Source organism: Bos javanicus, chromosome 19 (genome assembly GCF_032452875.1).
Source record: "Bos javanicus breed banteng chromosome 19, ARS-OSU_banteng_1.0, whole genome shotgun sequence".
NCBI classification, from domain to species: domain Eukaryota; kingdom Metazoa; phylum Chordata; class Mammalia; order Artiodactyla; family Bovidae; genus Bos; species Bos javanicus.
Window position 1 is genome coordinate 42,956,177 of NC_083886.1, and position 12,972 is coordinate 42,969,148.

General features: G+C 42.1%; 1 protein-coding gene across 1 annotated transcript; it reads right to left on the bottom strand.

The window, feature by feature from the left end:
- Window positions 1-232: 232 nt before the first annotated feature.
- On the bottom strand, window positions 233-5,516 carry LOC133232409 (keratin, type I microfibrillar, 47.6 kDa). The gene is made up of 7 exons (XM_061391768.1): window positions 5,103-5,516; window positions 4,030-4,112; window positions 2,818-2,974; window positions 1,511-1,672; window positions 1,291-1,416; window positions 899-1,119; window positions 233-682 (listed from the first exon to the last, which is right to left on the bottom strand). Exons 1-7 carry the CDS (start codon window positions 5,448-5,450, stop codon window positions 574-576), a joined length of 1,206 nt encoding a protein of 401 aa, XP_061247752.1. The 5' UTR covers window positions 5,451-5,516; the 3' UTR covers window positions 233-573.
- Window positions 5,517-12,972: the final 7,456 nt, after the last annotated feature.

Below are 12,972 nucleotides of genomic sequence, written 5' to 3' on the forward strand. Positions count from 1 at the left end.
GCAGTCCATGGGGTCACAAAGAGTCAGACACAACTTAGTGACTGAACAACAGACCATCTATTGGGGTGATAACTCCTTCATCTGATGGGAAGAACACTGATTCTGTTTTATCTACAGAAGACACCCAATTTTGAAATGAATGAATGAAAAGGACAATTACTATTTTTGTGCCAGAATAAGAATTTATTAAGAGATTAACAAGGGATATTTATCACTTCTCCGAAGACCAAAAGAGTGACAAGGAAGATTTCTTCCAATTATGTTCAGTTTCACAGCTTGCCTACCAGCTCAATCATACTTAATGTAATTATTTAAAATCACAGATAAGTATTTGCTACAGCATAACACATTAAGCAAATATATCATTGTAAGCATAGACATTACTTGATCCGGCTGTAGATTTCTTCGTGGGACTCAGAAGACAGACTGAGCCATTGGTAGACTTTGCAGCCTCTTGTGTTAAAGGATCTAGCTGGGAATTCAGTGGAAGCTGATGCTGGTTGAAGGCTGCTCCCAGAAGTGGAACTGAGATGTGACTTTGGAGCCCTTGACCTCCTGCTGGCACTGAGGCCTCTAGTGCACAAAGGTGTTGCAAGGTCCACACCGAGCACGTGAGACACAAGGATTGGAGATGCAGGGCCTTTCACAAGCGTTGGTTGTGGCACATGGGTTGCAGGGGAGCCTGGAGGCAGAACACCATTACAGCATGTTACAGGAAAGTGAAATGAAGAGTTAGAAATATACGAAACATACTTTGTATAAGAGTATTGTATTGCTACGTCCTGAGTGCCTCCAGTCAAAAGCTTGAAACTATAAGTTAATTTCCATCAAGAAGATCTTTCATCCTCATAGCCACCTCACGAGCCCCCAAGGAGAACATTACAAGCCTCCTACTCACTTGCAGTCCTCACTGTCCAGCAGCCCCCGGTACGTGTTGATCTCACACTCCAGCCGGGCCCGCACGTCCAGCAGCACCTGGTACTCCTGGTTCTGCCGCTCCAGGTCACTCCTGATCTCCGCCAGCTGTGACTCCACGTTGCCGATCAGGCCCTGCACCTGGGCCAGCTGGCAGCTGTAGCGGGCCTCCGTCTCCGTCAGGGTGTTCTCCAGGGAGTCTCTCTGTCAGAGGGAAGGGGAGGAAGGTCACAGAGCTGCTCCTTCAGGGGCTTCTCCATCGCTTCCAAACAAGTCACCAGCTCCAAGAGTTCAGGAGAGGGTGGTCCGGAGGGCATCCCAGTGCCCCTGACTCCCCAACCTCACCTCCTCACCAGGAGTCTCATCAATACCCACCAGGTTGTGCTGGGCCTGAAGCTCCACCTCCAGGGCGTTGACCGTGCGTCTCAGCTCGATGATCTCTGCCTGGTAGGACTGCAGCTGCTCTGAGCTGGACACCACCTGCTTGTTCAGCTCCTCAGTCTGAAACACCAAAGGGCAGAAGAGACAATCAGACCCCACCTGAAGGGCCCCAAGGGGCTGAGGGTCCTGAGAGACCACGTGCCGAGATGCTCACCTGCCTGATGTACCATTCCTCCACGTCCCTGCGGTTGGTCTCCACCAAGGCCTCGTACTGAGCCCTGGTCTCGTTGAGCACACGGTTGAGGTCCACAGTGGGGGCGGCGTCCACCTCCACGTTGAGGCGGTCTCCCAGCTGGCTCCTCAGGGTGTTGACTTCCTGGTGGAGGAAGGGGACAATTCAAAGTATCTCAGAAGATCCTGATGCTCTCTTCTGGGAGAGTGCAATTCCATTGGTGATTATTCTTAAGCTTTCAGAAGCCCCATTCCCTCTGATCCTCTCATTAACTGGGTTCTATATTCAGTGAGTAACCTGTGTCTTCTACTTTACAGAGTGCTTTCAAGTCCATGGCCTCTTTCCACCCTTGTACTCAGTATACCACTTCTTACTTGGAGGTGCAGTGGTTTGGACTGAGTTGAGATGCACTAGACCATAATTTTAAAAGCCCAAACACCCAGTCTAGTGTTCTTGCCAGTATACCATATAGCCTATGGTTTGAATCTTAGCTGTGAGTTAAAAAAAAATAAAGGATACAACCCAGCTAAAGAGGAAGCAAAGAATGCGTACTTCATAATCTGCCATCCTGGCAGAGAATAGACCTAACTGGTCATTTCTTGATTTCACCAGTTTAGCTTTTGATAAAGGAAATAGTTATCTGCTCATTTCAAGGCTAATGAATTGGATCTCATGCCTACCACTTTCTAGACTAGAAGCTTTTAGAAACCTCAAGTGCTTCATGTGTAAGATGAGAACTATCTCTGGAGTTCTAAAGCACTTAGCACAGTGTTTGGCACACAACAAGCACTCAATTAATATTAACTATCACCATTTACATTGTTCTGGATTTTAAAATTTGCACAAAATATCTGTCTTCTTTATCATGCAACTAATGAAGCAATGATGTGAGTGCTTTTCCGCGAATAACAGAAGGAGCTCTGAATGAGTAGAGTGGGGTTGTGTTTCCAGCTCAGCCCTCTCTACAGGGTGGTCTTGCTGGTGTCCCCAGTGACTAAATGAAGAATTGGGGTAAAAGATTTCTGTGGCCCCATGTGCTCCACCGTGGGAATGGAAGAGGCTGTGGGTGCTGCCTGGCTGTTGACCTTTCCTTATTACTGAGCTTGCCAACTTCCTTCACCCTCATTCTCGCCACCAGCAGAAAAACCCTTGCTTCCTATCAGATGACTCATTCTCTACAAATCCCTTTTTGTTTGGAAAACAGATTCCTCAGCTAGTTGAGCCTCTCCCGCACCCCACTGTGGTTGGAAACAGGCCTCAGCAAGTTTGGTCCTGTTAGGGAGCTTCACCTGCTCATGGTTCTGCTTGAGGCAGATCAGCTCCTCCTTCAGGGACTCCACCTGGGCCTCCAGGTCAGACTTGCACAGGGTCAGCTCATCCAGAATCCTACGCAGGCCATTCAGGTCTGCCTCCACCAGCTGCCTCAAGGACACCTCTGTCTCGTACCTGTGATGCAGAGAATCAGGGTCAGGCCTGGCCTTGACTCTAGTTTGGTTTGATTTGTCAGACATCTGGGAGTTGGGGCTTGTGGTTTTTACAGCCATCTCGTTGACTCAAGTTTTCAACATGGAGCCAAAGTGCCTGGAGGAAAAGGCACTGGTAAGAATCGATGCCTTTGAACTGTGGTGCTGGAGAAGACTCCTGAGAGTCCCTTGGACAGCAAGGAGATCAAACCAGTCAATCCCAAAGGAAACCAACCCTGAATACTCATTGGAAGGACTGATGCTGAAGCTGAAGCTCCAGTATTTAGGTCACCTGATGCAAACAGCCAACTCATTGGAAAAGTCCCTAATGCTAGGAAAGATTGAGGGCAGAAGGAGAAGAGGGTGTCAGAGGATGAGATGACTGGATGGCATCACCACCTCAATAGACATGAGTTTGAACAAGCTCTGGGAGTTAGTGATAGAAAGGGAAGCATGGTGTGCTGCAGTCCATGAGATCACAAAGAGTCAGACATAACTGAGCAACTGAACTGACTCATTGAAAGGACTGATGCTGAAGCTGAAGCTCCAGTATTCTGGTCACCTGATTCATTGGAAGGACTGATGGCTGGATGGCATCACCAATGCAATGGACATGAACTTGGGCAAACTCCAGGAGATGGTGATGGACAGGGAGGCCTGGCATGCTACAGTCCCTGGGGTCACAAAAAGCTGGACATGACTGAGTGACTGAACACCAACAAGTATTTTATAATAAATGAAGAGACAGTGGATTTAATGTGATAAAAACCCATAAACCATGAGATTTCCAAAATTAATATACTTCCTCCAGTCTCCTAATTGGATTCTGTGTTTAGTAGAGCATCAGGGGACCATGACTTCTACACTGGATGGGATTCAAAGATGTCCTCTGAAAAGAAAAGCAGGCAAGGAGTCTGACTCTGGAGAAGGGTTTCCGAGTTCTGGTTAGCAAAACTTTGTCAATGTTTGTTGTTATAGAAGACAGGCTAAGAGGAAGGAGAGCAAAGAGGCAAGACAACAGCCCCCTTGCCCACTCACTTGGTCCTGAAGTCATCTGAGGCCAGCTTGGCATTGTCAATCTGTACCACCAACCTGGCATTCTCAGACTTGCTGCACAGGATCTAGAAGGCCCAAAACATTCTAGAATGAGCTTGGTTATCTTTAGTTAACAGCATCCCTACTAATTCACTTACATGGAAGAAACAGAATGAGAAATCACAGTGGATCTTATATTAAGATTACTGCCCATGTGCAATACTTGCTCAATATTAGAGAGCTCAAACTTGAGGGAGGAAGAATGCAGATATATGCCAGGAAAGTATCAGTACATACACAGTTTTTCCTTTTCTTTCCTAATAAGAAATATTGAGAAGCTGATAATAATAATAACTAACATTGTTTCTCTTTAAAAACCTACTCTATGTCTGGCATGGTTGCAGGAGCTAAAGATACAAAAGTGAGTAAGCACTAAATCCTGCCCTCAGAAACTTTGAATTCAATGGAGAAGATAAATATGTCGGTTAGCAATTGGAGGGGCTTGAGTCAGAGACAGAGCCATGTGCGCCCAGCCATCCTGGATAGCTGGGTCCTCCTAGGGAGCTTACACTTTTTCAAGTTCTAATCAACTATTCTATGCCCTCACTGGGCACTGGGCACCAGGAGAAGCCCAGAGGCTTCTAGATCAAGATGATGGAGTCAGGATAATTAAGTACCCAGAAGAGGACATCAACAAGTGGTTAGAGCAGCCAAAAGCCCGGATAAGGGAGAAAGAAATTGGCCCAGTTCTTACAAAAAGTCTCGCTTTCTCAGCTTCCTTCTTGGGCTGTCTTTTCTCACACCTCAGGGTAATAATTCCAGAGTCGGCAAATACATGGAAGCATTCAGAGGCAGCTTTTAATTACAGCTTATTTATGCAAAGTGCTGCTACCTCCACAAAGGCTAACACTATACAAATACTCAGATCTAACAGTCCTGGTCCTAAAATGGACCCTCAGAAAAACAAAATGAAAAAGCAAAATGGCAATTGAATAGCTTATATTGTTCCTTAACCATATCTCGGATTCCCTCCCTACAACTTCCTGCTGGAGGCAATGGAGTGCCCAGCCCCTCACCTTCTGCTGGAGCTCCTCGATGGTCCGGAAGTAGGACTGGTAGTTGGGGCACACGAGGGGCTCCTGCTGCTGGCTCCGCTCCAGGATGCGGCTCTCCAGCTCTGCGTTGTCCCGCTCCAGCTGCCGCACCTTCTCCAGGTAGCTGGCCAGACGGTCGTTCAGGAACTGCATGGTCTCCTTCTCGCTGCCATTGAAGGAGCCCTCGCAGAACCAGTTGCAGCTGCCCACATTGGCGGGGATGTTGCAGGCCCCGGGCAGGGTGGTGCCACAGCAGCTGGGGGGCACGCAGGGCCTGGAGGAGCAGCTGGAGCGGAAGCTCAGGTTGGGCAGGCAGCAGCTGTAAGACATGGTGCTGGAGGGAGCAAGGTGCCTGACTGAACACAAGAGTCCAAGTTCACCAAGCCAGAGTTGTGAGTCTCCTTCCTCTTGGGAGCATTTATACCCCCTCTGCAGAGGGTGTGGATGTGGAAGACAACCCTTCTTTTCTTACTCATTTGGTTGTCAAAAGCCCCTCCCCTTGGTTTGCTATGTTTCCTCAGAAGAGTCCCTCAACTCATAAAAGACTTTACTTGGGCTTCTTGCTAAGTCAGAACTCCTCTTCCATGCTGGGCATCAGTGAAATAAGAGCTTCATGGTGTGGCTTCAAAGGGCTGGACTCATGAAAGCCCTGACCTTCATTACTGGGGTGTGGTCTGTCCAGGGACACTATTGCTTCTGCTCTTTCTGGCTTGACAGCCCTGACTCTGTGGCAAGTCTCTGGCTCTTCTTGCTGAGATGGACAAACAACCCTTACCCATTTATCATTCGCTAAGTCAAATTCCAAATTCATGGTTTTAGAAAGAGGAATAGATTCTTTCTGTGCTGTGCTGTGCTTTGCTTAGTCACTCAGTTGTGTCCGACTTTGTGACCCCATGGACTGTAGCCCACCAGGCTCCCCTGGCCATGGGGATTCTCCAAGCAAGAATACTGGAGTGGGTTGCCATGCCCTCCTCCAGGGGATCTTCCCAACCTAGGGATCGAATCCAGGTCTCCTGCATTGCAGTTGGATTCTTTACCATCTGAGCCACCAAGGAAGATCCTCTCAGACCATTAAAATAGTTCCTAGTGGTTTTGTTTCCTGATATGATAGGCGTATCAGGAACCATATCCATAATCATGTCAATCAATAAAATAGCAGATGGTCACCAGGGTCAAAGTTCATACAGGGCACTATGAGAAACAGAAGACAGGACCAGGGCTGTGGTCAGAAGGAGCTCATACTTGTTGAATACCTGTACTAGCCCAAAGTGGTACTAGACACTCTTCACAATCATGCTGTTATTCACATCTCACCATGACCCTTCAAGGTACCTGATTATATCCCCATTGTACAGATGGGCAAATGGAGTCATACAGGACAGGGATTAATATATTGTGAAGCCAGGATTCCAACACAGATCTCTATTCTTTCCATCATATCATGCTGCTTAAATAAATGAACTACCTCTTTTCCTAAGTTATCTCTGCCTCTTCTCTTAGCTTTCATTTCACTTTGAGCATAACACTGCATGACTTATATGCTTATCTCTCCATGTATTTCAGTCCACAAAAGCAGTTGTCATTCAGTTGTGAAGTTGTAGCCAACTCTGCAATCTCATGGACTGCAGCATGCCAGGCTCTTCTATCCTCTACTATCTCCCAAATTTTGCTCAAATTAATGTCCATTGAATTGGTGATGCTATTCAACCATCTCATCCTCTGCCATCCCCTTCTCCTGTTGACTTCAATCTTCCCTGGCATCAGAGTCTTTTCCAATGAGTTAGCTCTTCACATCAGGTGGCCAAAGTATTTGAGCTTCAACTGCAGCATCAGTCCTTCCAATGAAAATTCAGGACTGATTTCCTTTAGGGTTGACTAGCTGATCAATGCTAAAGGAACTGATCACTCCTTGGCTCAATGGGGGACTTCTCTAATGGTCCAGTGGTTAAAAATCTGCCTGCCAATGCAAGGGACAAGTGTTCAATCCCTGATCTGGAAAGACCCTACATGCCACACAGCAATTAAGCCCATGCACAACAACTAACGAGCCTGTACTCTAGAGCCTATGCTCCGCAAGAGAATCCACTGCAATGAGAAGCCTGAGCACCTGAGCACCACGACTAGAGAGTAGTACCAGTTCACTGCATCTAAAGAAAGCCTGCCTGCAGCAACAAAGATCCAGGACAACCAATAATCAAGCAATTATTTTACATGTAGCTGAATGGGTTTTTTTAAAAAAAACAATCTTGCTGTCTACAAGAGATCCACTTCTGATATAAAGACACACACAGAGGGGATGGGAAAAGGTATTCTGCACAAATGGAAATAAAAAGAAAGCTGGGGTAGTAATACTTACATCAGACAAAGTAGACTTTAAAATGAAGACTGTAACAAGAGACAAAGGACATTATATAACAATAATGAGATGAATCCAGCAGGAAGATATAATACCTGCTCCCAACTTAGCAACACCTAAATACATAAAGCAAATACTAACAGACATAAAGAGAGAAATAGATGACAATACAATAATAGTAGGACACTTCAGTACCCCACTTATATAATAGATAGATCACCTAAACAAAATATTAATAAGGAAATATTGGCATTGAATGATATATTAGATTATATAGACTTGATAGATGTATACAGGCCACCCCAAAACATCAGATTCATATTCTTTTCACATAAACATGGAGCATTTTCCAAAATAGATTGTATGTTAGGCCACAAAACCAGTCTCAATAAAAAAAATGGAAATCACGTCAAGCATCTTTTCTGACCATAATGATATGAGACTACAAATCAGTTATAAGAACACTGAAAAAAATAGATATGTGGAGTCTAAACAACATGCTACTCAACAATCAAAGTATTACTGAAGAAGTAAAAGAGGAAATCAAAAAGTACTCTATGACAAGTGAAAATGGAAACACAACAATCCAAAATTTATGGGACACAGCAAACAGTTCCAAGAGGGACGTGCATTGCAATATAGACCTACCTCAGGAAATAGGAAAAATCTCAAATAAACAACATAACCTTCTACATAAAGGGACTAGAAAAAGAATAAAGTCCAGAGTTACTAGAAGGAAGAAAATAATAAAGATCAGAATGAAAATAAGTGGTATAGAAACTAAAAAAAAAAAAAAAAAAAAAAACAATAGAAAAGATTAATGAAATTAAAAGCAGGTTTTTTTTAATATTTTTTAAAAATCTATAAAACTTTAACTAAACACATCAAGGAAAAGGAGAAGGCCCCAAAAACCCAGAAATGAAAGAGAAGTTACAACTAACACCACAGAAATACAAATTATCATGAGTTTACTAAAATTAAACACCAACAAATTAAATGGCCAAGAAGAAATGGATAAATTTCTAGAAACATAAAACTTCTCAGATTGAAGAAATAGAAAATCTGAACAGACCAATTACAAGTAACGAAGTTGAATCAGAAAAAAGCAAAAAAAAAAAAAAAACCCTCCCAACAAACAAAAGTCCAGGGCCAGTTGGCTTCACAGGTCAATCCTACCAAACATTTAAAGAAATTTGGTACTTGCTTCTCAAAATATTATGAAATATTGAAGAGGAAGGAATGCTTCTCAATTCTTTCTACTAGGCCAGAATTACCCTGATACCAAAATCAGACAAAGGCACTACAAAAAATTAAGTTACAGGTAAATATCGTTGATGACCACAGATGTAAAAATTCTTAACAAAATATTAGCAGACTAAATTTAACAATATATTAAAAGGATCCACACCATTATTAAGTGGGGTTTATCCCAGGGATTCAGAGATGGTTCAATATCTCCAGATCAATCAATATGTTATACCACATTAACTAAAGGAAAAATAAAAAGCATGTATCATCTCAATAGATGCAGAAATGGCTTTTGACAAAATTCAACATCTATTCATGATACAAAATCTCAACAAAGTGGGCATAGAGGGGAACATACTTCTACTTAATAAAGCCCATATATGATAAACCCACTGTTAGCCTCATACTCAGTGGTGAAAAGCTAAGAACATTTCTTCTAAGATCAGAAATAAGACAAGGATGCCTTTTGTGCCACTTTTATTCAGCATATTATTGGAAGTCTTAGTCATAGCAATTAGATGAGACAAAAAGAAAAGAAATCTAAATGGGAAAGGAACAAAGAAAGCTTTCATAATTTGTATATGACTTTATACTATATATAGAAAACTGTACGGGCTTCCCGGGTGGTGTTGTGGTAATGAACCTGCCTGCCAATACAGGAGACATAAGAAAGGGAGTTCAATCCCTGGGTTGGGAGGATTCCCCTGGAGGAAGAAATGGCAACCCACTCCAATATTCTTGCCTGTAGAATCCCATGGACAGAGGAGCCTGGTGGGCTACAGTCCATGGGGTCACAAAGAGTTGTACACAACTGAAGCGACTTAGCACACAGCACACAGAAAACCCACCAAAAAATAGAATAAACAAATACAGTGAAGTTGCAAAATACAAATTAACACATATAAATCTGTAGTGTTTCTATACATGAAAAATGATCTATCAGAAAGAGATATTAAGAAAACAACTCCATTTATAATTGTATCAAAAATAATAAAGTATCTAGGAATAAATCTATCAAAGAGGTGAAAGACCTGTATGCTAAAAACTATAAGACTTTGATGAAAGAAATTGAAGATATACAAATAAAGAGAAAGATATACTGTGTTCATGGACCAGGAGAATTAATATTATAAAGATGTTCATATTACCCAAAGATATGCAGATTCAATGCAATCCCTATCAAAATACCAACAGAATTTTTCACAGAACTAGAACAAATAACCTTAACATTTGTATAGAGCTACAAAAGACCCTGAGAATCAAAGACATCTTGAGAAAGAAAAAGTCTAAAGTATCGTGCCTTTTGACTTCAAAATTTACTACATAGTTACAGAAATTAAAACAGTATGGTACTCACACACAAACAGAAATATAGATCAATGGGACAGAAGAGAAATCCCAGAAATAAGCTCACACTTATATCATCAATCTTTGACAAATGAGGCAAAAATTTTCAGTGAGGAAAAGAGAGCCTCTTTAATACATGGTGCTGGAAAAACTGGGGAGCTACATGCAAAAGAATGAAACTGGAACATTTTATTACACCATATCCAAAAATAAACTCAAAATGTAATCAATAATTAAATGTAATATCTACACAGAAAAAGAAACCATAAACAAAATGAAAAGACAACCTATGGACAGGAAGAAAGTATTTTCAAATGATGCAACTGATGAGGGCTTAATTTCCAAAATATATAAACTGCTCATACAACCCAATATGAGAAAACAAACAACCCAATCAAAAAATGGGCATAAGACCTAAATACAAGTTTCTCCAAAGACATACAGATGGCCAACAGGCATATTAAAAAAATGCTTTCCATTGATAATTATTAGAGAAATGTAAATCAAAACTATAACAAGAGGGCTTCCCTGGTGCCTCAGTGGTAAAAAATCTGCCTGCCAATGCAGGAGACACGGGTTTGATCCCTGATCTGGGAAGATCCCACATGCCTTGGAGCAACTAAGCCGGTGCACCACAGTGTAAAGCCCTAGAACCTGTATTCTGAAACAAGAAAACCCACCTCAATGAGAAGCCCAAACACCACATCTAGAGAGTAGCCCTCTCTCGCTGCAACTAGAGAAAAGCCTGTGCAGCAATAAAGACCCAGCAGTGCCAAAACTAAAATAAACAAATAAATTAATTTTTTTAGAAACTACCATGAGATATCACCTCACCACTCTCGGGATGACTACCATCAGAAAGGCAACAAATAAGTATCAGTGAGAATGTGGATAAAAGGGAATACTCATATGCTGTTGTTGGGAATGTAAATTGGTGCAGCCACTGTTGAAAACAGAATAGCAATCACTCAAAATTTAAAATAGAACTACCAAAATATCCAGAAATTCCACTTCTAGGTATTTACCCAAAGAAAACAAAAACTCTAATTCAAAAAGATATATGCACCCCTATGTTCACTGCAGCATTGATTACAATATCCAAGATACAGAAGAAACTTAAATGTCCCATCAATAGATGAGTGGATAAGAAGGTGTGAAAGATACTATTCAGCCATTAAAAAAAAAAAGGAAAATGTGCCATTTGCAACAACTGGGTAGACCTAGAGGCTATCATGCTCAGTGAAATAAGTCAGAAAGAATACGACAAATACTTTACCATCCCACTTATAATCGGAATCTAAAAAAACAAGCAAACAAACAAAATAATGAACCAACAACAGAAAGAGTCACAGATACAAAGAGCAAGCTGGTGGTTGCTAGAGGGGAGGGGTTTGGAGGTTGGGCAAAATGGGTGAAGGTAATTAAGAGATACATATTTCCAGTTATAAACTGAATAAGTTACAGGATGTGATGATGGAATAGAGTCAAGAATACTGCAGTGATTTTGTATCATGGTCACTGGACCTGTGGAGATCATTTTGAAATGTATTTGATTGTCAGATCACTATATTGTACACCTGAAACTAACACAATATTGTGGGTAAACTAACTTCAATGACAGAAAGAAGGAAGGGGAGGGAGGGAAGGAAGAAGGGAAGGAGGAAGAAATGAAGGGGAAAGGACAAAGGAAGGAAATGGGGAGCCATTGAAGGTTCTAAGGAGAGGAATGATGTAGTTTATTTCTGATAAGCATTGTATGCAATTTTGATTAGCATTGTATATTTTCATACAGGAAATCTTCAACAAGTCCTTGGGGTTGCTAGACTAGAATTCATGAGATGAGTTGGGGATGAAAAGGGCAGATACGAACCTAGTACAGATGTGAGAGTTGGAGAGAGAGCCAAAGGAGAGTATATGAAGAAAAAAGCAACAAGGGGCTGAGGACCAAATTTGGGGGAATTTCCCAACCAGAGATCAGGCTGGGAGAGCAGACCTGCTCACAGAAGGTCAGGGAGGAGAGAGCTTCAACATGAAGGTGAAGGTCAAAATTGTCAAGGGCAGTAAAGAGACCTCCTAAGATGAAACCATGGACAGAGACTTGATTATGTCCCCAGGACATCTCTAATATGGCACCCAAGTTGTTTAACACCCAAAATGAGCCTTGGTAAACTGACACTTAAATACCCAGAGTTGAGATGTTCATTATTTAGAAAAGTGCTGCCACAATCACTTTGTATGCCTGATTATAAAGCTTTAGTCTTACCAATATAGAGTTTTTACAATAATTAGAATGTGTGTTAAGCAGTTTAAAGATGTCAAGCTTGTTTGGATTTGATGATTCATAATAGTGATTTGGGACTAATTACCCAGGAAGCATAAGCACTTGGAACTGCCCATGTGTATAACTTTACTTCTATTTCATCTACTTCTATTTTGCCACTAAGCATAAGATGAGACTTATTTGATATCCTAAAGGGAGGCAATGAGGAAAGAATTCAGTTGTGTGCCTATATACATTGCCCAGGAAGAGAAGAGGCTCCTTATTGTCATCCAAGCCAGGGACAGAACAGAACTTGGAGAAGGATGCTTGCAGCAGAGTCCAAGCATCTCTGCTACAGCTGCTGATCAAAGACTGCTTTGCACTTGGCTCTTCCCTTCTTCCCTTCCACTTCCTAAGGTAGATCCCAAATGCCAAAATAGTGAAAAGAGGGGGAAACTTGGAGCAAGTAATGTCAGGGACTTTAATGCTCATTTCACCCAATCCTCTCATTTTACAAACGGAGAAACTGAGGTTCAGAATGAAGAAATGGCTTGTTTAGGGTAATATAGTTAGAACTCAAATCTGCTGATCCTCACTGTATTTCCAGCCCCAATAACCATGCTGCAGAAATGTTGAATAAT